The 22204-nt window shown below is 57.2% G+C and overlaps 1 protein-coding gene across 3 annotated transcripts; it reads right to left on the bottom strand.

Annotated features, from left to right (window-relative positions):
* Window positions 1–9229: 9229 nt before the first annotated feature.
* MEIS3 (Meis homeobox 3) lies at window positions 9230–20227 on the bottom strand. 3 transcript variants are annotated; one of them, XM_045441896.1, is made up of 13 exons: window positions 19881–20219; window positions 18040–18221; window positions 17708–17867; window positions 17562–17612; window positions 16549–16599; window positions 16216–16365; window positions 13872–13983; window positions 13536–13684; window positions 12563–12639; window positions 12287–12345; window positions 12096–12179; window positions 11669–11731; window positions 9230–9758 (listed from the first exon to the last, which is right to left on the bottom strand). In XM_045441896.1, the coding sequence occupies exons 1-12, from the start codon at window positions 19890–19892 to the stop codon at window positions 11682–11684; spliced, it is 1137 nt and encodes a 378-aa protein (XP_045297852.1). In that variant the 5' UTR covers window positions 19893–20219; the 3' UTR covers window positions 9230–9758; window positions 11669–11681. The 3 variants fall into 3 exon arrangements, with proteins under 3 accessions (XP_045297852.1, XP_045297853.1, XP_045297851.1); XM_045441897.1 differs by having other exon boundaries at window positions 16216–16314; XM_045441895.1 differs by having other exon boundaries at window positions 16216–16599; window positions 19881–20227.
* Between the last annotated feature and the right edge of the window lie 1977 nt (window positions 20228–22204).

Raw genomic sequence — 22204 nt, 5'->3', positions numbered from 1 at the left:
CCTTGGAGCCTGCTCCCGCCCGTCTGGAAAGTGGCAGCTGTCCCCGGTCGGTCGTCCCCTGGGTCGCTCTGGCTCTCCTCCCTCCCGCTGCCTCGGGCCCTCTGAGGCATCCTGGGGCAGGTGCGGGCGGGTAAGACCCAGCAGGGCCTCCGGATCCCAGGTAGAGGACCTTGGCCTCCCCACGGCTGCTGCTCTCCCCTGGCCCCACGGCCCGGCTTTTTCTCAGACCAGGGAGGCCTGCGTGTCCGTCCGCACGTCCGTCACTTTGAGAGCTGGGCCGGGGGTGGGGGTGTCGGTGTTGACTTGGGCCCGCGCGTCCCGCACCGTCACCAGGGCCATTCCTGCTGTGGGGTCCATGGCCGTTCTCCCTTGTCCCCTGGGGCCCCCAGCCCCACCCCGCCACACACATGAGAATGATTGGGAAATGCGGTGAACCACTTGATGCTGGTAAATCCTGCGGCTCCATTGAAAGGGAGAAACGTCTTGAAGGGCGCAGACTGCCGGGGTACCTGGGGGCTCAGCCGGTTGAGCATCCGACTTTGGCTCAGGTTATGGTCTTGCGGTCCTTGAGTTCGGGCCCTGCATCAGGCTCTGTGCTGACAGCTCAGAGCCTGGAGCCTGCTTCAGATTCTGTGCCTCCTTCTCTCTCTGCTCCAACATTCTCTCTCTCTCTCTCTCTCTCTCTCTCTCAAAAATAAATAGTAAAAAAAAATTTTTAAAAGAAAAGCAAACTAGGGTATCCTGTACAAACACAGCCACCAAATCCTCAGTAAAAGTTTAGCGACTCCTACTCAGCGGTTTATAGAAAGCACAGTAAAGCACATCCTGGCCAAGTGGGGTTTGTTCTAGGAATGCAGCGTCGATTTAACACTTGAAAAACAATCAGTGTGATTCACCACGGTAAAAAACAAGTGCATGGGACAAATTTCAGCACCCTGTGCCCTCGGCCCGCCCCGGAGTGTAAGAGCAATGCACGCTTGTGGGGGGCAGGGGTCAGAGCCTAAATAGAAGCCGCTGCAGGTGTTTTAAGCAGGAAGAGATTTAACACAGTGGTGGGGAGGATCGGGTATTTATAACACCGTGGGAGGCTGGAGCCACGGATCTGGGCCGCGTGCCCCAGAGTGACACCCAGGACGACAGCACAGAACCCTCCGAGGCCGCTGCCAGGACCGCTGGGTTCGAGGACGCCCAGTCCTGGCCGTGACCCCGGGGGTCTCCTCTGCCGCCCACGGGTCTGGAGGGAGTCCACCCGCGGGGGCGGCCAGGAGACCAGCCGCGGCCTCCAGCCTCTGCTGCCAGGGGTGCAGAGGTCGGTCGGGCCCACCCGGTGTCCCCTGCAGTGAGGAGCCCGGGAGGACCCGGAGAAGGTACAGAAAAGCGATGTAGGGAAGGAACTAAGAATCCACCGTGGTTCACCTTCAGGGGCACAATCTCCACGCGCCTTTCTCTGTGCCTGTGTCTCCAGACGTCTTCAAACTGGTCAAGGTGCTACTGTGCCCTTGGCGCATTTGACAGTTCTGAGACGGATCATCAGTATTTCCCCAGCTCATTGAAAATTTGTCCAAAAGCTGCCTTTTAAAGATGGCGGTGAAACCTCCCAAGTGTAGACACACTGCCTGTAAAAACCCGTTTCCTACTGTTCTGTATTTGGATGATTTCTGCGTCTCTTCTTAATCAAGTAGAGCCAACAGCACACAGCTTCCTATATATGGAGGATTCTTTGTCCGCATCTGAATTCCTTTTTTGCTTTTGCTTTTAAGTAGGCTTCACATCCAGGGCGGAGCCCAGGGCAGGGCCTGAGCTCCCAACCCTAGGATCAAAACCGGAGCCAAGATCCAGAGTGGACGCTTAACCAATGGAGGAAACCGCTCTGGGGCCTCACGAATTCCTATTTTTAAAAAGGCTTTCTCCACGATAGAAGATTCGGGGAGGCTGGAAAAAGGGAGTAGCAAGGAGAGAGCACCCCCCGGAATCCCGGCGCCCACGGGACCGGGCGCTGGGGCGGGGACGGCGGCAGATCCCGTTTGCGTCTTTCCACAAAGCGTCTGAACGTGAACACGTCCCGGTCGATATTCGTGCGCCCGACCCCTCGGGTAGCGGCCGCGGAGGCTTCCTTCCACAGGGCCGGGCCTGCCCACGTCCATTACCGCATTTCCGTCCGTTCTGCACGGCACTCGGGCCGACCTGCCTCGGCATCGGGCCTCCCCCCAGACTTCCGGCCTTTGCTTAGGGCATGTTCCCAGGAGTGCGATCAGGGGTCAGAAGGGAAAGAGCATCTGCGAGGGGTCCCTGGCACAGACTGCAAGGTTCCACTCCTTTTTAACCATCTACATTTCTGTCCATTTCTGTCATCTTTCCAGAGAAAGTGCATGCATTGTGCCAGAGTAGCAAACGCTCAATGGTCCCTACTATGTGCCAGGCACTGTTCTAGGAGACGGTTTTGTGTTGATACAGAGCCAGCTGACTTGTTTTGCCTGGCTGTCTACTGGCCCGTTACATGGATGTGCCAAACGTTTATCTAACCAGGCCTATATGGAGAGACATTTAAGCTGTTCTCAATCTTTTGCTCCTATAAAAAGCTGTCACGAATATTCTTGTATGTGTGTCATTTCCAGATACAGGTGCATCTGTAGGATACATTCCTAGAGGTAGAATCACTGGTCCAAGAGAAGGTACAGTTTTTAAATGATTTATTTTTATTTTTATTTTTATTTTAGAGTATAAGCGGGAGGGAGGGGCAGAGGGAGAGACAGAGAGAGAGAATCTTAAGGCAGGCTCCATACTTGGCACAGAGCCCAATGCGGGACCCGATCCCACGACCCTGGGATCATGACCTGAACTGAAATCAAGAGTCAGGTGTTCAGTTGACTGAGCCCCCCCAGGTTCCCCCAGAAAGTACGTTTTTATAGGTCATTTGATAGATCCTCCTACCTGTCCTTCCACACATGCAGTACTGGCTTACATTATTTTTATTCCCCCTGATTGCCAGTGAGCCCAAGCATCTGAGCCATTTGTATTTCCTCTTCTGTGCTGGTTCAAACCCTAAACTCTTTGTCGTTTTGTTATTGGTTTGTTGTAGCTCTTTATATATGCTGGGTCTTAAGCATTATTGATGTTACAAACATTTCTCTCAGTCTGCTGCTTGTCTTTTGGCTTTATCTATGGTGACTTTACTCAACTCTTTTTCAGTTTTTGGTGGTCAAAGCTCTCTTCTGTTATGGCCCCTGAGAATACCTTCCCTGACACAAGGTGTTAAAAATAGGAAGATAAATGGTTTAGGGGAGAAACTAACGTCAGAGCTTTTCCCACCCACTGGACAGCCAAATGTCCCCAGAACATTACAGCTTGTCAGGATTGTTCCTGCTTTTCCTCCTTGTTTCATATTAAAACATAAAATTAATGTCCTATTGGCAAGAAACAGAGTTCTTTTTATGTGTGTGTGTGTGTGTGTGTGTGTGTAGTGGGGGGGGGGGTGCGTTGCTAAAAATGGAAGCCACCCAATGTCTGCCAAAAAGACTTAAGCATCCCCTGGGCTCTGACCCAATAAAACCGTTCTACGGGGTGAGTCTGAGAGAACCTGCTGGAAGAAGGGAAAAGACTCTTAATGCCCAGATATGGCCACCAGGGCATGTGTCTGAATTGAAGAGCCAGGGGTCCCAGCCCCTTAAGGGTGAATTTGATGGCCTTGAACAGAAGTTCTTATCACCCGTTAATCTGGGGTGTTAGGTCTGTTCCAAAATGCGCACAAAAACTCCAGGTGGGGGGCTGTGGCTTGGACATTCTCAAAACCGCAGGAAATAAACCTCACGGAGACACCGCTTTGCACCCGCCAGATTGGCCCAGATTAAAAAGATCGACGATGCTCACTGCTGGCTAGGGTGTGCGCGAACGGGAACTTGCAGCCGCCTTGAGGGGAATTCATACAACCTTGATCTCGCAGCATCTTTCAAAATGCAAGGTGGGTGTGCACTCAATGACCTTTTGAAACTTTCCCTTGAAGCATAACATACAGAAAAGCGCTCAAGTCGTAAGTGAACAGCTTGGTGAAATTCCCCAGGAAGCGAAACATGTCTGTGTCACCATCCAGAGAACCAGACCGTGACCAGCCCCCCCCCCCCCCCCCCCCGGCAGCTGGCTTGCACTCCCCGCCCCAGCGCAGGCCCCTGGGGTGACCAGCGCTCTGCCCTCTAACATCATCACCTAGTGTTGCCCGTTCTAGAACCTCATAACAATGTACCCTCCTGTGTCTGGCTTCTTTGGCTGACATTATGTTGTGTGGGGCTGTGGTGTATTCATTCTGTTGTATGAATTCATCACGCTTTGTTTAATTTATTCTTTTGTTGATGGCCAGTTGGCCGGGGTCCAGTTACAGCTAATGCTGCTATGACCACACGGTCCGTGTGGCTTTTGGTGAACACACGTGTGCAGTTCTGTGCAGTATGCGCCCAGGAGTGGAGTCACGGGGTCCCGCGACGCACATGCGTTCAGTTTTAGTAGGTTCTTTGCAGTTGTCTTCCAAAGCTGTCTTGCCAACGTGTGTGCCTCCCGGCCACGTATGAGAGCTTTCACCAGCCAGGCTAATGGTAATTATTGCGATATTTATGGAGATTGTAATTACAGTTCCATGATGGTGGATGATGTTGAGTATCTTTTCGCAGGCTTAGTAGCCGTTTGTTGGTCTACTTTTTGTAATTTATATTCAGTATTTTGACTCTTTTTAAAAAATGTATATTTATTTATTTTGAGAGAGCGAGAGAGAGAGCTCAAGCAGGGGAGGGACAGAGAGAGAGAGAGACAGAGAATCCCAAGCAGGCTCTCCACTGCCAGCGCAGAGCCCAGTGCGGGGCTCGAACCCATGAACCGTGAGATCATGACCTGAGCCGAAACCGAGAGTCTGATGCTTAACTGACTGAGCCACCCAGGAGCCCCCGGTATTTTGACTCTTAAAAAGGAATCATCTTCTTGACTTGAAAGAGTTATTTATATTATGTATATAGTTTATAGGGGTGCCTGGCTGCCTCCGTTGGTAGAGCGTGTGGCTTTTGATCTGGGGGTTGTGAGTTCGAGCCCCACATGGGGTGGTTTACTTAATAAAATTTTTTTAAAATATATGGTTGATATATATAGTCCTTTATATATGTCACATATATATTTGTCACAATATTTCCCCCAAGTCAAGCCTTTTCATTTTCTCCCACCCTATGACTTCATCTTAACTGGGCCATATCTGCCAAGACCCTGTTTCCAAATAAGGTCACATTCACAGGTCCTGGAATTAAGACTTCACTGTATCTTTTTTGGGGGACTTGGCCCAACTCTTATCACCCCCCCCACCCCCCATAATCCACCCTCTGCGTGGCAGCCCAGGCAAAGCACAAACCCGATTCTGTCCTTTCTGTGCTCAAAATCCTTCCAAGACAGGGGCGCCTGGGTGGCTCAGTCAGTTAAGCGCCAGGCTCTTGACTTCAGCTCAGGTCATGATCTCACGGTTTGTGGGCTCGAGCCCCCATCGGCCTCCGTGCTGACAGTGTGGAGCCTGCTTGGGGTTCTTTCTCCCTCCCTCTCCCCCTCTGCCCACTCATGTGCTCTGTTTTTCTCTCTTTCTCTCAAAATAAATAAACTTAAAAAAAATAGGTTAATAACTGCATTTCAATAAAAAAAAAAAAAATCCTTCCAAGACAATGGAATAATATTCAGCCATAAAAAGGAACAAAGCACTGACTCACGCTACAACATAGAGGAGCCCGAAAACACGATCTCGAGTGAAAGAAGCCAGACACAAAAGACCATATACTGTATGATTTCATTTATCTGAAATGCCCGGAACCGACAAACCCATCCAGCCAGAAAGTGGATTGGGAGTTAGGGCGGAGGGGTGTGGCTGGTAAGGGGTAGAAGGTTTCTTTTGGGGATTAATGCAAATGTTGCCCAGTTGATTACGGTGATGGCTGCACAACTCTGTGAATTTACGAAAGCCATCCAACCGCACGCTTTAAATGGAAGGGTGTTATGGCACTGAATTTTATTCCAATAAAGCGGTTGCAAACAAACAGCTTTCCGTGGCTCCCCGGCGCCCTCTGGAGGGAGCCCAGGCTCACTGCCTGCCCCACATTCACGGGGACCCGAGCGGGATGACCCAGAGTCCTGCTGTCCTGGACACACAGCTCACAAGAGGCTACAAAGCCACACACACGGAGACACCGCCACGGACTCCTACGAAGCGGCCCCCGGTTATAAAGAAGACCCGCTTTGCCACACAATCCCGCCGAGACTCGGGTAGCGACGCCCAGCGTCTCGTAATCCCGATCGCGCGACGGCTACCGAGGCCCAGCGTGACAGACACAGCCAGGGACCCAGCCGTTCCTCAGGGACACGCGCGCGCCGCGCGGTGACAGGCTCAGCCGCGGACACGCGCCGTGCCGACCGCCCTCCCCCAGCCGCACGCGCCCGAGCCCCGCCACCCGGCCGCACGCGGGGTCCCCACCTCCCGGGCCCGTCCCACTCCGGACGCCCGCCGGGCCCCAACCGCCCCCCCCCCCGCCCCCCGCGGCGGCCGCTGCCTCCTCGCCCCAGGAAACGGGGGAGGTATTTTTAGTTACAATTAACCTCCCGCCCAGTTTCCCTCGTCCCCGGTGGCACATCCAATTGGTTTAATTAGAGAGGATTCAGCGAGAGGCATTTCCAGTCGCCCAGCAGGTGGAGGAGGGGGAGGGGGGCTGCCCCTCCCCCACCCGCCTGCGTCCCCAGTTTCCCCATCGCCCCCCAAAGCCTCCCCATGCAGCCGACCTCAGGCCTTGGCCCGGCCCCGCCTCCTCCCCCCACCGCCCTCAAAGGAGGGCCGGGAAGTCCTTCCTGCTGTCTGTCCCTCTCCCGTCCCACTTCAGTCCCGGGGAGTTTGGGGAGGATAAACACTAATCTTAATGGCCCAAATAATATCTAACAAAGAGAATAGTTCATATTAGCCCCTTTAAAAATCATAGAATCTTAGAATTATATATGTATGTGTGTGTGTGTGTGTGTACACACATAAATATTTTAAGTTTATTTATTTTGAGAGAGAGAGAGAAAGAGCGCAGCAGGGAAGGAGTAGAGAGAGTGAGGGAGAGAGAGAAAACCCCAAGCGGGCCGTACATCGTCAGCGCTTGACGTCATGCGGCTCAAACCCCTGAACCCTGAGACCGTGACCCGAGACAAGAGCGGGACGTTCGACCCACTGAGCCACCCAGTGACCCCTGAATTAGATTTTTCAGAATGAGAGGCGGTGGGGGCGTAGGCAGAGCACAGGCTTCAGAGCTTCTAGGCCTCCGGTTGAAACAGAGATCCACAGTCCCCTGCCGTGTGACCTCACCTCTCTGGGCCTCACTTTCCTCATCTGGGAAATGGGGGAAGTGATTGCACTTCCTTCACGGTGAGGGTCTGCCAGGTTGGCAGGCACGAAGCTTCTAGAACAGAGCCCGGCACCCGGCTCGCAGCAGGTAACTCCCCACCCCCACCCTGCTCTACTGTTTCCAACCTCCTGTCATGTGCTCATTTGCTCAACCCTTTGGGGGGGTCCCCCACCCCAGGACACCAGCCCCTGAAGACGGCGGTCCCGCTGATGGGCCTGGAGAGCAGGGCCGCACACCCAGGAGACCACCGTGGCCTGAGTCAATGAGGGTGGGGGCAGCTGAGTCTCCAAGGCACTGCTGGTTCTCCCCACCTGTTCCCCGGGCACTCGCTGTGAGGTGGCACCAGGTGAACGGGCGAGTGACGGGGAGAATTCCAGGGAGGGGACAGTAGGAGGAAACAAAATGGGGCAGTGATGGGACTGCAGTCAGGAGGGGGGTGCTTTGGTTTGGCCTCTCCTGCATCTTTGTCCAGGTGACTCAGCCGGAGAAGGTGGAGAAGGTGGAGAAGGGGATCCGGGGCAAAGGGAGGAGCCAGGACAGAGGCCCGGAAGGGGCACTGAGCTATTTTCCACAAACAAGGGTCTAAACCCAAGCAACTTACAATTTGCAACTGAGCCCCATGGCGTCTTGGGAACGGATCGGCGGGATCGTCAGATCCTGGAGTTGACAGCAGCTGAGATTCCCATGAGGGATATTTGATCCCTTGAGCATGTGGGTCAAAGCCTAACACGGCCTAAGACAGAACAGGCTTGGGGGCCCTGGGCCTCAGTTTCCCTGCTTGCATCACGAGGGTCCAGAGGCTGCTGCATCGTAGAAGGTGAGTATTGATGGGGCGCCTGGGTAGCTCAGTTGGTGAAGCGTCTGACTCTTGGTTTCCGCTCAGGTCATGATCTCCCGGTTGGTGAGTTCGAGCCCTGCATGGGGCTCTGCACTGACAGCGGGGAGCCTGCCTGGGATTCTCTGTCTCCCTCTCTCTCTCTGCCCCTCCCCTGCTCTCACTCTGTCTCTCTGTCTCTCAAAATTCAATAAAAATATTTTTAAAAATTAAAAAAAAAAAAACTTAAGAAAAAAAAAATGAGTATTGAGTGAGTGGTGGTTTGAGATGGCCTCTGAGGGCCTCATGTTTCCAAGCTCAGGTCTGCGTGTTCCAAGTGAGTATCATGGGTCTGGTAAGGGGCAGAGCAGGGATTTGAACCCAGGCACGTTGGGCTGGAGTCTGGTCTGTTGGCCACACATACATGTTTCCAAGGACCGCTCTGGGTAACTGCATTTATCTCCCATGGGACAGACGAAGAAAAGTCATCTGTGAGCCACAGTGTGGGAGAGGGATGCAAAAGCGGCCATAATTCTTCATTCCTCCCCATCGCTTGTGCTGTGAGTTCGCAGCCCCCCTTCCCCGCCCTGTAAGGGGTGGAATCTGCATCTCCTCCCTTGAATCCGGGCCAGTCTTGAGACTTGTGGCCAAGATAACCAGGTGTCAGACACAAGCCAGGGCCTCAGGAGGCCTTGGGCCCTTCTGTTCTTTCTTGGGGTCCAGTTGACCAGACCGCCTTCTCATCAATGTCACTGTGAGGTCCAGTCACTCCTGTGGCCTCGCTGCCAGCCAGCGGAGCCCCCTTGCTGACCCGTCACCAGCCATGCTACACAGGAGAGCCCTGTTTTGAAATCCCAAGAACCGCCCAGCAGAGTGTAGTACCAACCTATAGAAAAATGAGCTAAAAAAGAAGTTGGCGTTTTAAACCACAAAGCCATGGGTGGGAGCGCTGGAGGAGAGCACGGAGAGAGCAGAGCGGGAGGGGGCGGGGAGGGAGAGAGAGTATCAATTATTATTATAGTCATTCAGGTGCTTCAAATTGATGAGTATTTGAATCTCAAAAGAGACACAAGAACTCAGATCGGCGGCTTTTTGTTTTTAAGACTTTATCATTAAAAAAAAAAAAAAAGTAGAAGACATCAGTGAAGGGAGGTAGGGGAGAGAAGGGGAGGGAGTGGGCTGGAGGGTGAGGGGGCCTCCCCCAAATGTCGGATCCAGCTGACCCTCCTTCCCTGACAGCCCCAGCCCACCTCCAGTCCCTTCTCTAGCCTGGAGGCAGGGGGATCCCCAACCACCACCTTCTGAAGACCCAGGCCCAGGATCTCAGCTTGGGTTCGAGGCAGAGGTGAGGGCAGATGTGGGGCGCGGGGCCTGGAGGCCTTGTCTTTGTCCTTGAGAGCCCCTCGAGTGGGCGCTCAGGCCCCCATGTCCCGGCGGGGCCCCAGGGAGGTAGGCATTGCGTTGGGGGCCTTAGGAGGTGGGGTCCTGAAGTCAGGGGGCCAGGCAGGGACCGGGACCAGGTGTGAGCCTGGCGGTCACAGTCCGGAGGCTGGGGTCTGTGAACAGGGGACAAGAGGCCAAGTCAGGAAGTGGGGAGGGGTCTAGCTCCACATTAGCCCCTCTCTGCAGCCCCCATCAGCCCCATAGCAAGAGAAATGCAGAGGGAGGGAGGGAGGGAGGGAAGCAGAACAGAAATGGAAAAGGGAGACATAGAGACAGAGATGGGAAAAAGAGACAAGAAGACAATTAAGACCAAGAAAGAGAAAGGAAGACAGGGAGAGAGACGGACCAAGACCCCTCACCTCCCCGAGGTTCTCCTGACATTCAGGCCAGGCCACACCTGTCCTCGGTTGGTCAGGGCAGAGCTGAGACCCCCACTGACCTCCCACTGCCTGTCCCTGAACCAACCTGTCCCTCTTTCCTTCCCAGGCTCCAGTCCCCATGCCCCTCCATGCCTAAGTCCTCCTAGGTCTCCACTCCCATCTCCCAGCCTTTCTGTTGGACCTGAGTTCATTACTCATCCACCCAGCTTGCCAGTGGAAGCCTAGCCCAGTCCTCCCTTCCCCTCATGATTGTGACTGGGTGGGGGGAGCAGGGTGCTCTCTCATAGCTGTGAGGCTTCTAAATGCACTGGGCCTTTGCATATGCTGTTCTCTCCTTTCCTGCCTCGCTCCTTCCATTCTCCTGGTCTCAGCTCCAAGTCCCCTCTTCCAGGAAGTCTTCCCTGAACCCCCCAGCCTGGGTCTGATGCCCCCTCTGGGCTCCTTCAGTTCTTGGGTTCCGTCACTCCAGCCCTGCCCACTCTGGGACATCACTGTCTGAAGACAGGTCTGTCTCCCCCACTGGACAGTGAGCCCTATGGGGGCAGGGTACAGAAATGCTCAGAGAACGTGCATTAAATGAATGAGTGAATGAATGAATGAAGCAGTGCTAAAGTAAAGACTTTGGCTTTCAGAGTCTTAATACAGAGAGAGTCAAGATCTGATTTGTGTTTTAGAAATTCCAGGAAGCCTCTCAACCCTGGGGCTTTGCACATGCTGTTCCCTTTGCTTTTCTGAGCCAAGTGAACCTGCCCAAGTGACCTCTTCTTAGCATCACTTTTCTCCTCTGTAACATGGAAATAAGAATAATTCCCCCCCCCCCCAATTTGGGGTTTTTATGAAGACTAAGTGGGAAGAGGCTCTAAAGTCTTAAGACCTGGGAGCATAAAAGAATGCACCCTACTACCTTGCCCCCCTTTTCTCCCCATCGGATCCCTATTCATCCTTCAATGCCCTACCCACAAGTCACTTCCTCTATAAAATATTTCCTAATATCTCAGGGATGAGTGATGTCTCCCTCCTCTGAGCAAGCTGTGTTATATTGTTTTCGCTGTTGTTCTGGCCTGTCATTCGTTTCTGATGTCCACTTCCTAATAAGCCCAGAATCTTCTCAAGAGCAGGATTCTACCGGAGGCTGGTCAGGATGTGGAACGAGGGTTTAACATATATTGGAGGTGTATGAATGGATAGGTGGGCAGATGAATGGGTGAGAAGGTAGGTGGGTGAGTGCATTCTAGGTGGATATGCGAGCGGGTGGACCAATGGGGAGGTGGGTGGATGTATTTTCTGATGAAGACAGGTAGTAGTTGCCTGCGTAGATGGATCACGGGGAGGTAGGTAGCTGAGCGAATGCATGGATAAGTGGGCGTATGTGTGGTTGGATGGATAGGGAGTGGATATATTTTGGATGGATAGTGTGTAGGTGGGTGATTGATGGATGGATACATACAGAGACGGGTGAATGAGTTGATGGATGGATGGATGGACAGATGAATCATCTTCCCACTAAGCCTTGGGGAACCCTCAGTTCAGGGACCCTTGCTGACCCTGCTCTGGGTTGGAGGAATATTGGAATCTGGAGTTCTTACCAAGGTTTGAGAGCCACACAACCCCCAACCCAGTGCCCCTAGACATTGGACACTTACACTTGTCCTGAATCTATAGATAATGCCACTCTCCTTCTAAGTTCAAACTCATCCCCATCGGCCCTGGAAGACAAAAGAGGAGGGCTAGTGGTTCTTCACCAGACATCCCCATATGCCCCTAAATCCCTCCTGCCTGCTCCTTCCCCAGGGAGGGGATCCGTCTATCGGGACCGACTGAGTCATCATTTAAGAAAGGACTGGTCCTTTGAGGAAAAGTAGAGCCTTCCAATGGATGGGCAGAGCCTGGAAGAAGCGAATTCGGCTAAGAAAAGACGGGCATCTGGAAATCTACAATTGTCTCCCCAGCTCCACTGTTATGCGAATGAAGTACTATTCCTGAAGTTAATCCCAAGAGGTGGGGCATCATCGTTTAGAGGAGGGGCCTGGTGTGTTGGGGGCGTGGCCTAGTTAAGGGGCGGGGCCTTACCTGGAGGCCTGACTGTCATGTGTGGCTGAGCTTCCGTATAGCTCCCCAGGGGCTGGCCCTCTGGGCTGAAGGCTGCACTCTGCCCTGCGAGGGAGGTTGAGGGGTGCAGGCTGAGCCCCAGGGTGTGCGGGTCCCAGCCTCGACACTCCCCGGGGAACACTAGACCCTCTCTCCCCGCCTTCTCCCTGTACCTGTGCGGTTGGATTGATCTATCATCGGCTGCACGATGCGTCTCCGGGCGTTAATGAACCTGGGAGGGGGTCACGGAAACAGAGGGAGGTGTAAAGAGGGAATAGGAGAGAGGCAGCAATGAACACCCGAGACAGAGCTGGAAAAGAGGACGGGGACGGGGGAGGGGAGAAGAGAGGCTCCCAGGGGCTTCGCGGCCTCCGTCAGCACCGCGGACAGCGCCCGGCCTCCCACCCCGGGCGGGCCCACGGACCGCGCAGGCCTCCTAGGTCACTCACCAGTTGTTGACTTGCAGGATGGTGAGCCCCGTGTCCTGCGCCAGCTGTTTCTTCTGCTCCTCCGAGGGGTACGGGTGCTGTGGCCACCAGCAAGAGTCACCCTGCCTGTCCAGCTGCCATCTGACCCCCCAAGGCCTGGCCCCATGGGGATGGGGAGCCCAGGCTGGGGCAGGGCCAGGAGAAAGCTCGTCTGAGCTGTTCCACGCTCCCCCAAGGCCCAATGGAAGGAAGCGGAGAAGCCAAGCTTCGGGCAATTATGCCCGTGAGCGCCCCCGCCTCTTCCAGCAATTACAGGCTAATTGGCCAGCTCTCATTAGGGAGACCGAAGCTGGGGGTTCCAGCACCGGAAAGGAGGCAGAGCCCAGCACCAGCCCTCTCGGAGTTTCTGTCACGGGTTCCTGTGTGTGTCCTTCCCTGTCCCAATCCCTCTCCCTCTCTCAGTCCCCCTGTGACTCTCTCCCTGTGTCTACCCTGCTCTGATCCAGTCCACCCCACATCTCTCCATTTCTCCGTTTCAGCCTCTCCCTGACTCTCTTCCTGTCTCTATCCCACCCCCCCAGCTCTCCCCACGAGGCAGTGCAGCGCACTGGTTAAGGCCAAACTGCCTGCTTCCGAACCCACTTCTGGCTAGAAGACCTTTGCACAATGGAGCCACCCACAGCCCTATCCTCGCAGGCTTTGTTTTGGCCGGATGGTGATGACCGATAGGGGGAGGGGAGTAGGGGGAACAAACGGGTGGGGGGTTGAGGTCAGGACTGAATGAGTTCAGAGCCCTTAGCAGCAAGCACCTGGCATACAGGGAGCGTTCATGGATGCTTGATCCTGCCAGTCCCCCTCCCCTTGAGGTTCGCCCTCAACATTTCCCCTGTGCCTGGATCTCCCATCTCGGGGTCTCTCTCGGGGCCTCAGTCTCCACACGGCCATCCGCCTTCCCTCTGTATGCCCACGCTGTCCCCGGGCCCGGGGCTCTCACCGAGAGGTGCTGAAACAACCAGGCCCTCATGATGTTGGTGGCCACCTTGGGGAAGATTCCCCTCTTCTTATTGTGCCGCCGCTCCTGGTCCAGCTCCTCGTCCTCTCCCCCAGAACTTGGAGAGGCCATGCTTGTGTCTAGTCCGTCTCCTGGGGGAGGACAGGCATGCCGTGCTTGTGGGCAGTAGGGGGGGGGTACCAGAGAGACCCAGAACCCTCACCCACGAGACTGCTCCACACCCCAGTCGTCCTTGCGCCTGTGGAAGTCCTACTTGCTGTCTAACTCCAATCCTCAGACTGACTCCCACACTTGTCCTCCACCTCCCAGGCTTCTTACCTTGGTCACTGGAGTTGTCCCCACTCTGGGAGGCCAGGCCCCCACTGGAGGGACCCGGGGTCCCCAAATGTACGGACCCGCTGTCTTCATGGTCTCTAATCCAAGTATTATTCTGGAAAAACAAGAGTTGGAGGTCAGCGCCAATGTAGCACAGTGGCTGAGACCAGGGGCTCTGGAGCTGGGACCCCTGAGTATAAATAGAGCCTGTTCCTGCCTCTTTCCTGGCTGTGTGACCTTGGACAAGTCGCTTCACCTCTCTGTGCCTCTGTGTCTTCAACGGAAGACCATAAACTCTCCCCACCTCGCAGAGCAGGGTGAGGACTCAAGGAGTTAATTTACATAAAGACACATAGCAATCACCCAGTGAAGAGGCGTTTATACAGATCTGGGGCACCTTATCTGAAATCCTTGGGGGCCAGCAGTGTTTCAGAATTCAGAGTGTTTCACATTTTTATTTATTTTTATAATTTTTTTTAATGTTTATTTTTGAGAGAGACGGAGACAGAGCGTGAGCGGGGGAGGGGCAGAGAGAGAGGGCAGCACAGAATCCGAAGCGGGCTCCAGGCTCTGAGCCCTCAGCCCAGAGCCCGACGCGGGGCTCGAACCCACGGACAGCGAGATCATAACCTGAGCCGAGGTCGGACGCTCAAACAATTGAGCCACCCAGGCTCCCCTTATTTATTCGTTTTTAAAAGTAATCTCAAACTCACCACCCCGAGATCGAGAGTCGCGTATACTGTACCGACTGAACCAGCCAGGCGCCCCAGAACTCTTCACGTTTTTAGACAGTAAATCCGTGCACACACTGCGTATTTCATAACACCCCTAGGGTCTGGGACTTCACCTCGTCATCAAACTCATTAACATTTCTGCAGCAAAACGGATGAATATTTAACGAAGTGGAATAAATAAAGGCTATAAATAGCCCCTTGTTAGTTCAGGTCAGATTTTGCTGTGAAATGAGTTTGCGCTAAACTTACGGGGGATTAAAAAAAAAACAAAAAACCAACTTCCAGTTTTCAGAGATTGAGGGGGGCGGTCCTCTGAGTTGCCCATCAGGGAAATTCTGGGTTGTGCTTCCTCTGTCCTAACTCCGACACATTTGGAGGGACTTGAGAATGCCTTGGATGCACCCTCACCACCCCCACCCCCACTCTGCGTCCCAGGAGGCGGACCCACCCACACAGACCGAATCAAGACCTCTTTGGCATTTGGTTTGAGGGATCAGTTCAATTGTTGGGAGGCAGATTGGGTGGGTTCAGCTCTTGTTGAACCCCCAGGGTACCCCCACCTGCCCCACTGATTGCCCTTGACCCCGCTCGCTGCTTTGTAAACAGTCCCTCCCCAAACGGCCCAGTGTGGGTGCGTCCTCTGTGTCCTGCGGGGGCTGAGGTGAGAGAAGGTTTCTGAGGGTTTGGTATGTCTGCGTGGAATTGTGCATTCAAGCGCACTGCGGGCGGGCGTACAAACTGGAGAATCATCAGTCTGAAGGCTTTTGAGCGTGGCTCCAGGGGTAGCCCCAGATCTGATGGGATGCTGGGGTGAGCACCCACATCGGTGTGCCTGAAGCGGTCCTAAAACTGTGGTGTGGCACACATCGGTGTGCTCGCGTCTCTGCCCAAGATGGGATGGTTGACCCCGGAGAGGGGGCGGCTGTGGCGTGGCTGTGAGTTACATGGGCACAGCTGGGACACGTGACAGGATTGGAGCATGGCTGCATCACTCTTTGAGACGGCCAGCTGGCTGTGTGTGACTATCACAGGGCCCCAGTTTTCTAAGTTGGTGGCTGTTACTCGAGCGGCCGGTTGTCCCGTTTGCGAGACAGCGTGTGTGGATTACGACACGGGCGGCTTTGCGACTCTGTGGGGCCGGATGATCGGCATGGGTGTGCATCGGAGGTTGTGCGAAGACGCGGGACACGGCTGGGCCTCTGAGTGGGTTGTAACCGGCCCCACAACCGTGGGGCTCTCGCTCAGCAGGTGCAGATTAGGAGTTGTGGGGCAGAGGGTCCTCGGGGCCCGTCTGTGTCATTGTGCTGTGGCCGGGTGCAGGTATCATGTGGCATCACCGTCGCGGGTGTCCGTAGGGTGTGTGGGTGTAGCCGAGTCTACGGGTGGTCTGTTGGCGCGAGTGTGTGCCTGTGCGTGTGTGCGCGCGCATGCACCGTCGTCCGGCCGGGTCCCGGTCTGTGTAGCCGCCGCGCCGGGAGGCACGAGCCCTGTGGTCCCGCGTGTCTGACTGTGGCTGAGTCTGGGTGGGGTGCACGCCCCCACGCTGTGGCCCAGCTGTGCCTGCTCACGGCTTTGGTCGCGGGGTGACGCCTGGTGCCCCATCCCCGGCCCACCTGATCTGGGAGGCTGGGGCAGGAGGCCGGGTAGTCCTCGAGATCTTCCCTGCAGCCGCCATCCCGATCCTCGATGACCAAGTCGATGGGCATCTTTCCCTTGAGGCAGGTGATGTAGCGGTGACAGAAGTTGTCGCACAGGTCGTGGACCTGGGGGGGCACCGGGGTACTGGGGGGGCCACCCGGGGGCCAGGGCTGGGGTGTACAGGGACGGGGGCAGCATTCGGCTCCAACTCCAGTGGGCAGAGAGCCTGAAGGAGGGATGGAGGGGGCGAGAAGAGCAGGGATGTGGGGGGGACAAGCGAGGGTGTGAGGGGAGTGGGAAGCACTCACCTTCTCCAGCTCCAGGAGGTGGAACCGGAGCACCTGAATGGCCTGTATCATCTGCAGAAGGAGACAGGAAGGGACGGGGAGGGGGGAGAGGGAGGGAAGGAGCGGGGGAAGAAAGAGAGAGAAGGAGGGAGAAGGATGAGAGAAGGAGGAGGAGGAGGAGGAGAAAGGAGAGAAAAGGAGATGGAGGAACGGGAAGAATGAGATAGAATGACAGAGACAGAGGACAGGGAGACAGAGAGAGACAGAACCACAGGGGCAGAGAGCAACACAGACAGAGACCCAGAATTACGGGAAGATGGAATGTTAGAGAGTCAGAGACGAAGAGAAGCAAGAGGGGCAGAGACAGGAAAGGATCCATCACAAGAGGAGAGAAGGAACGTAGGCTATAATGGAAATACCCCATCTTGTCCCCTGCTCCACTTCCCACCCTTTGCCTGCGAACTACATTTCCCAGACTCCTTTGCCAAACGGTTCGGCCAATAGGAAACCCCGGTGGGAGCTGGAAATCAAAAGGAAGAGAGAGGCCAGGGTATTTCTCCTTCCCTCTCCCTCTCCTTTCTCTCCTCTCTCCTCTCCCCTTCGCAGCCAAGTCCCTGCCCTCATTTTGGGGCAGGCTCTCGTCCTGACTGCTAGAACAGCCAATGCCTATTGAGTCTCTGTTCGGTGCCAGGCACCGATCTAAGTGCTTGACTCTTTTTAGCTCATTATATCCTCACAACAGCCCTACAAGATAGAAATTGCCACTAGCTAGGAAACTGAGGCACAAGGAGACGCAGCTACTTGCCCTGGTTCACAGAACTAGTGAGTGGCAGAGCTTGGACTTGAACCCAGGCCATCGGTCCCCGTTCTCAAACTCTTGGCTATAGTCATTGCAAACAGGCAACAACGATCACTATTCGAGAAAGGGGATCAGGTGATCTCCTCTCCACTCCCACAAGGAACCCCAGGGCTGTGGAGGGCGGGACAGGAGACCCCTGCAGAGGAGGGAGCGTTGGGGAGGGCCCAGATCTCACCAGATTGTCCAGCTCCGGGTTGGAGGAGAAGAGGGGCCTCTCGGAGCGGACCTGGAAGGAAGAGAGAAGCCAGAGAGGGCGCGTCCTGTCTCCAGCCCTCCTCTCCTCACTGGCTCTCCTGGCTCAGAGCAGACGGGGGTGCCTACCTGCTTAGCAAAGGCAGCGATGTCCTCGTTGAAGGAGTCAGAGGAGCAGACGTCACCACCTGGAGGTGTGCCCAGCCCAGCCCCAGCCCCGTCTCGGGGCGAGCACGTGGCCAATTCACATTTCTCAAAGACCAGGGCCAGCAGCGGGAAGAGCGGGTGTCTAGGGGAAGCAGGAGAGAAGGCTCATGAGGGGAGGCCAGGGGCCTGCGGAGGATGGAGCACCTGGGAGAAGGACAGGAGACCCAGGGGAAGAGATGGAGAGATCAAGACAGCGCGAGAGAGTCAGAGACACGGAAGAGGGGGCCCGCATCCCGAGAGCTGTCCCCGCTCACCCATAGATCTCGTCCTTCTCCCTCCTCAGGCCATCACTGTCCAAGCCCGGGGGCTGGGGTTGGGGAGGCCGGTGTGGACCATAGGGCCCAGGGGCTCTCGGTGCCGCGGCCACTGCCTCCGAGAAGCCAGCCAGGGTTGCAGTGCTGTCCACGATGCCTGGGTAGTGAGGCAGCTCATCGTACTGGGGGGGGAGGCGAGAGGGAGAGAGCCCCAGGGAGGCGTCAGGAAACCTCCCTACCCTGGCACCCAGGAGATGCTCTCCCTGCCCTCAGGAACCAGCCTTTTCTTTCCCTGTGTCTGAGCCCAGCCGCCTTGGACCCCGGATGTCCCACGGGGCTGTCTCTTTGGGACTGAGAGCCCTGTCCCAGGGTCTTCCCTTATACCCCTGGTCTGTGAAAATGTCCCGTCAGAGATTCTTGGTGTGTGGGCAGGAGGGTCCAGAGGAGAGAGACTGACCCAGGTCTCAGGTCTGAGGGTGAGGGTGGGGGTCAGGGATCAGCTGGCTAGTAACTGTCAGCTCCTCCCAGAGCAGGGACAGGAGGGAGGAGGGGAGAGAGCCGTGGAGAGATCCCGAGAGAGAGAGTCTGGGGGCAGGATGCAAGACAGAGACAGAGGTGAGGAAAGAGAGGGATGGAGGGGAGGAGATACAGGAGGGAGAGACAGAGAGAGAGAGAGAGAGAGAGAGAGAGAGAGAGTCACTCCGGGACCCTTCCCATAAAAGCAGCACATCATTTATGCATATATGTGTGTGTGCACTGTCCCCTCCCTACTTCAGTTTCATCTCACAGTTGTCAAATATGCACATCTGAGTGTCCCTTAACAACGTGTCACACCCCACCCCGCCTATGAACCTACCCCCTCCCGCCAAGGCCCAGGACTGAGTGGGTGAGGAATGAATGAGCCACCGAGACATTCCGCGCATGCGTGCATGAACGACGGAGGCACGGAGCACAGCGCCAGGCACACGTTCCGTAAACACTTGTTGAACCGAGTGTAACCCCGCGCAACCTCGGCAAACCCACCGGTGCCACCCGCCGCAAGAAGGACTGTCATTACAGAAGCGCGCGCGCACACACACACACACACGCGCGCGCGCGCGCGCGCGCGCGCGGCGGGGGCCAGAGGGACCTTAAGCCACTCAGGCCAAACCCTCTCCTTGGGCAGGAGGAGACTGAGGCTCAAAGAGGCCAAGAGACTCAGAGGCGCGCGAGCCTTCCTGCCGTGGGGCGCCCTGGCCCCTGCGGGATGCCAGGCTCTGCGTGCGTGGGTCCCTCTCTCCGTCTTTCTCTTCGTCGTCCTCTCCTAACTTCTCCTGAGCCCCAAAGTTGAGTCCCGACTGTTCCCCGCGGTTCCTCGCGCATCCTAAGATGTGCAGTAAGGGTCTTCCGTCCTGCGTGTTCCCACCCCCTCCGCCCCCAAAGGTGCGTACTCACCTCCTCGCCCGTCTCCTCTGATCTCCCCATCCCCAGGACCATGGACCATGGAAGCCCGGCCTGGCCAGACCCCCCCCCCCCCTTCTCCCAGCACTGTCCCCACCCCGACCCCTCAGGAGGACTTGGAACAAAAGTAGACCGCGGGGAAGGATTGGGGAGGGCAGAAGAGGAAGGAAGGGGTAGGATAAAGGACCTGAGATAGAGCGGGAGACCCGGGGGCGGAGAGAGGGGAGAGCCGGGGCAGACAGGAGACAGGAGGAGACCCGGGGCACAGGCAGGGGAGGCAGAGAAAGAGGTGGAGGAGAGGGCGGGATGGGCCGACGGGGGCCGGAGCGCCGGGGCGGGGGCGGTGCAGGGCTGGGGTGCGCGGCGGGGCTGGGGCGCCGGGCGCCCGCCCTCAGACCTACCCTCCGGGCCATGGGCTGACGCCGGCGGCAGCTCCCGGGTCCCTCCAGGGCCTGGCCGGCGGGGCGGGCGCAGCCCGGGGCAGCGGCCCCCGACGGGCCGCGGTGCCGACGCCAGGGGGTGGGGCAGGAGGCTGGGGGCCCGGCCCCCCCACCCCCACCGTCGTCAGTGGCCGGCGCCGGGCAGCGCGGAGGCTGCGAGCATGGACCCCGGGCGCCCTCCCCACCGCGGGGGTCACGGCGAGGGGCTCATGCCGGCGAGGGAAGGGGTGAGTGGGGCGGGGGGGCGGTCGCCCGAGGCCCCCTCCCCGGGCCCCCAGTTCCCTCCCCCGGGGCCCGGGAGGATCGGCAGGGCTGGCGGAGGGGGTGGGGGGATGCCGAGGGGGGAGCGGGGGTGGGGGGCGCGCGGGGGTGGGGCGGGGAGGGGGCCCCGGGCGGGGGAGGGGACGGCGGGCCGGGGGAGGGGAGGGTGATGCTGGCGGCGGGGCCGCTCGGTCTCTCTCCCCGTCTCCCGGTCTCTCCCGGTCTCTCCCTCTCTCTGCGGTCACATCCGGAAGTTCCACATCGAGATGCTTAACCCGCTGTCCGCCGGTGGCTGGGCCGCGGGCGGGGCGGGCGGGGCGGGCGGGGGCGGCCGGGCCCCTCCCCCCGCGCCGCCGCCGCCGCTCCCGAGGCCGCCTTTGTGTCGGGGTCTCCCCGGGTCGCCGGTCCCCCGGCCCCCACCCCCGGCCCGCCCCACTCCGCGGCGCCCTCTCCCCGCCCCCCCCCACCCCTGCCGGGGCCTCCTCCGCCTCCCGCCCGGCGGCCGCCACAGGTCTCTGTCCGTCGGCCGGTTCCCTGCGCTCCCCGCCCTTCCCTGCTCCGGCCCGGGGTGGGGGGGGGGGGCCCCGGCGCCGCGCTCCCCCGCGTCCGCCCGCCGCTCTCGCTTTCTCCCCATGTCCTTCCCTCTTTGTCTCTCTGTCTCTTTGTCTCTCCCTCTCTTTGTCTCTGTCCGTCTGCCTGCCTCTCTCTCTCTCTCTCTGTCTCTCTAGCAGACAGATCAGACCCAGGAGAGGACCCCATATTTTAGTTTCCCTTCTTGCTCTGGGCCCCCTAACTTCCCTCCCCTGGGAGACAGGGATGCTCATGTGCCCGGGTGTGAGGCCATCTGCGTGTGTGTGTGTGTGTGCGCGCGCGCGCTTGCGTGTGTCCCCGGCTGTGTCTGTGTGTCTGGTTGTGGGCCCATGCCTGGGGATGCGGGTGTGTTTAAGATTTCCAAGTGCTGTTTCTGTCTCTGAATATGGTGAGTCTCGGGGTTGTGCGTCCACGGGACTTCGTACACACCGAGGCTGGGCCTTGGACCATCAGAGGGTCAGCCCAGGCGCCGGGTGTGCGCAGGCCTGAGGGTATCCCTCTGTCCCCCCCCCCCCCCCGCCCATTTTCGACCCCTGCCTTTTACAGGACAGCCGCCCCACCCCCACCCCCACCCCGCTCTCAGTTTGTGGATTCTCCAGGGTTAAGGGTGAATCATGTGCTATCTCGGAGAGCAGGCCCGCAGTTTTTATCGGATTCCTGGAGCATCTGGGACCCCACAGCCTTTGCAACTAGTGTCCTAATGAGATATAGCAGGTTTCTGCGACCGAAATTAATACCGAGCCCCGACTGGGTGCTGGGTGGTGTTCTGGAGACATAACAGGGGGAAAATACAAACTTCCTGGCTTCCTGGAGCTCCCGTTCTATCGGCGATGGCGAGGGAGAGAGAGAACAGACCAGTAAGTAGATGCGTTAAGTGTAGAATAATGCCCGGAGGTGACAAGTGTTCTGAAAGAAAGCAGGACAGAGGAGATGGTGTAAGCTGGACGGGGAGGGCCTCAGAGGGGGTGACATCTGGGCAGAGACCTGAAGAAGGTGACGGAGGGAGGCGTGTGCACCTCGGAGGGAAGATCACCCCAAGCAGAGGAACAGCAGGTGCAAAGGGCCTGGGGCAGGAATGTGCCTGGTGTGGCGGAGGAAGTGAGGAGGCCAGGGAGGGCAGGAGAGAGACACCTGGGATTCATTATCTCGCTGGCTTGGTGTCCTCAGAGTCCCCGGGGGATGAACGAATGGGTGTCAGGAGGCCCGTGAACTCCCTGAAACTGTCAACGGTGGGCTCGGGGCCTGTGTGCTCCTTTCCCAGGGAAACGGCCCCGTTGTTTTCCTCCTGTTGTCACAAAGGGGGATACTAGACCCCCAAAAGTTACCAACCGTCACTCCCGAGAGACAGCACGAGGGAGAAACGGAGATGACATGAGATCCAGGCAGAAGGGGGCAGAAACTTGGGGGCAGGGGACAGAGATCCAGGGAGGGGG

The sequence above is a fragment of the Leopardus geoffroyi genome, chromosome E2, assembly GCF_018350155.1.
Source record: "Leopardus geoffroyi isolate Oge1 chromosome E2, O.geoffroyi_Oge1_pat1.0, whole genome shotgun sequence".
Taxonomy (NCBI): domain Eukaryota; kingdom Metazoa; phylum Chordata; class Mammalia; order Carnivora; family Felidae; genus Leopardus; species Leopardus geoffroyi.
The sequence above is the reverse complement of the archived record's forward strand: the minus strand, read 5'-3'. Positions and strand labels throughout refer to the sequence as shown.

Bases quoted from the DNA above. Each gene is read 5' to 3' on its own strand.
- MEIS3 (XM_045441895.1), bottom strand. The intron at 17,868-18,039 runs GTGAGCGGGGAC...TGCTTCCCCTAG, and splicing joins GAGAAGGACGAGATCTATGG to ACACCCGCTCTTCCCGCTGC. The intron at 11,732-12,095 runs GTAAGGCCCCGC...TTTGTCTTCCAG, and splicing joins CATGACAGTCAGGCCTCCAG to GGCCGATGGGGATGAGTTTG.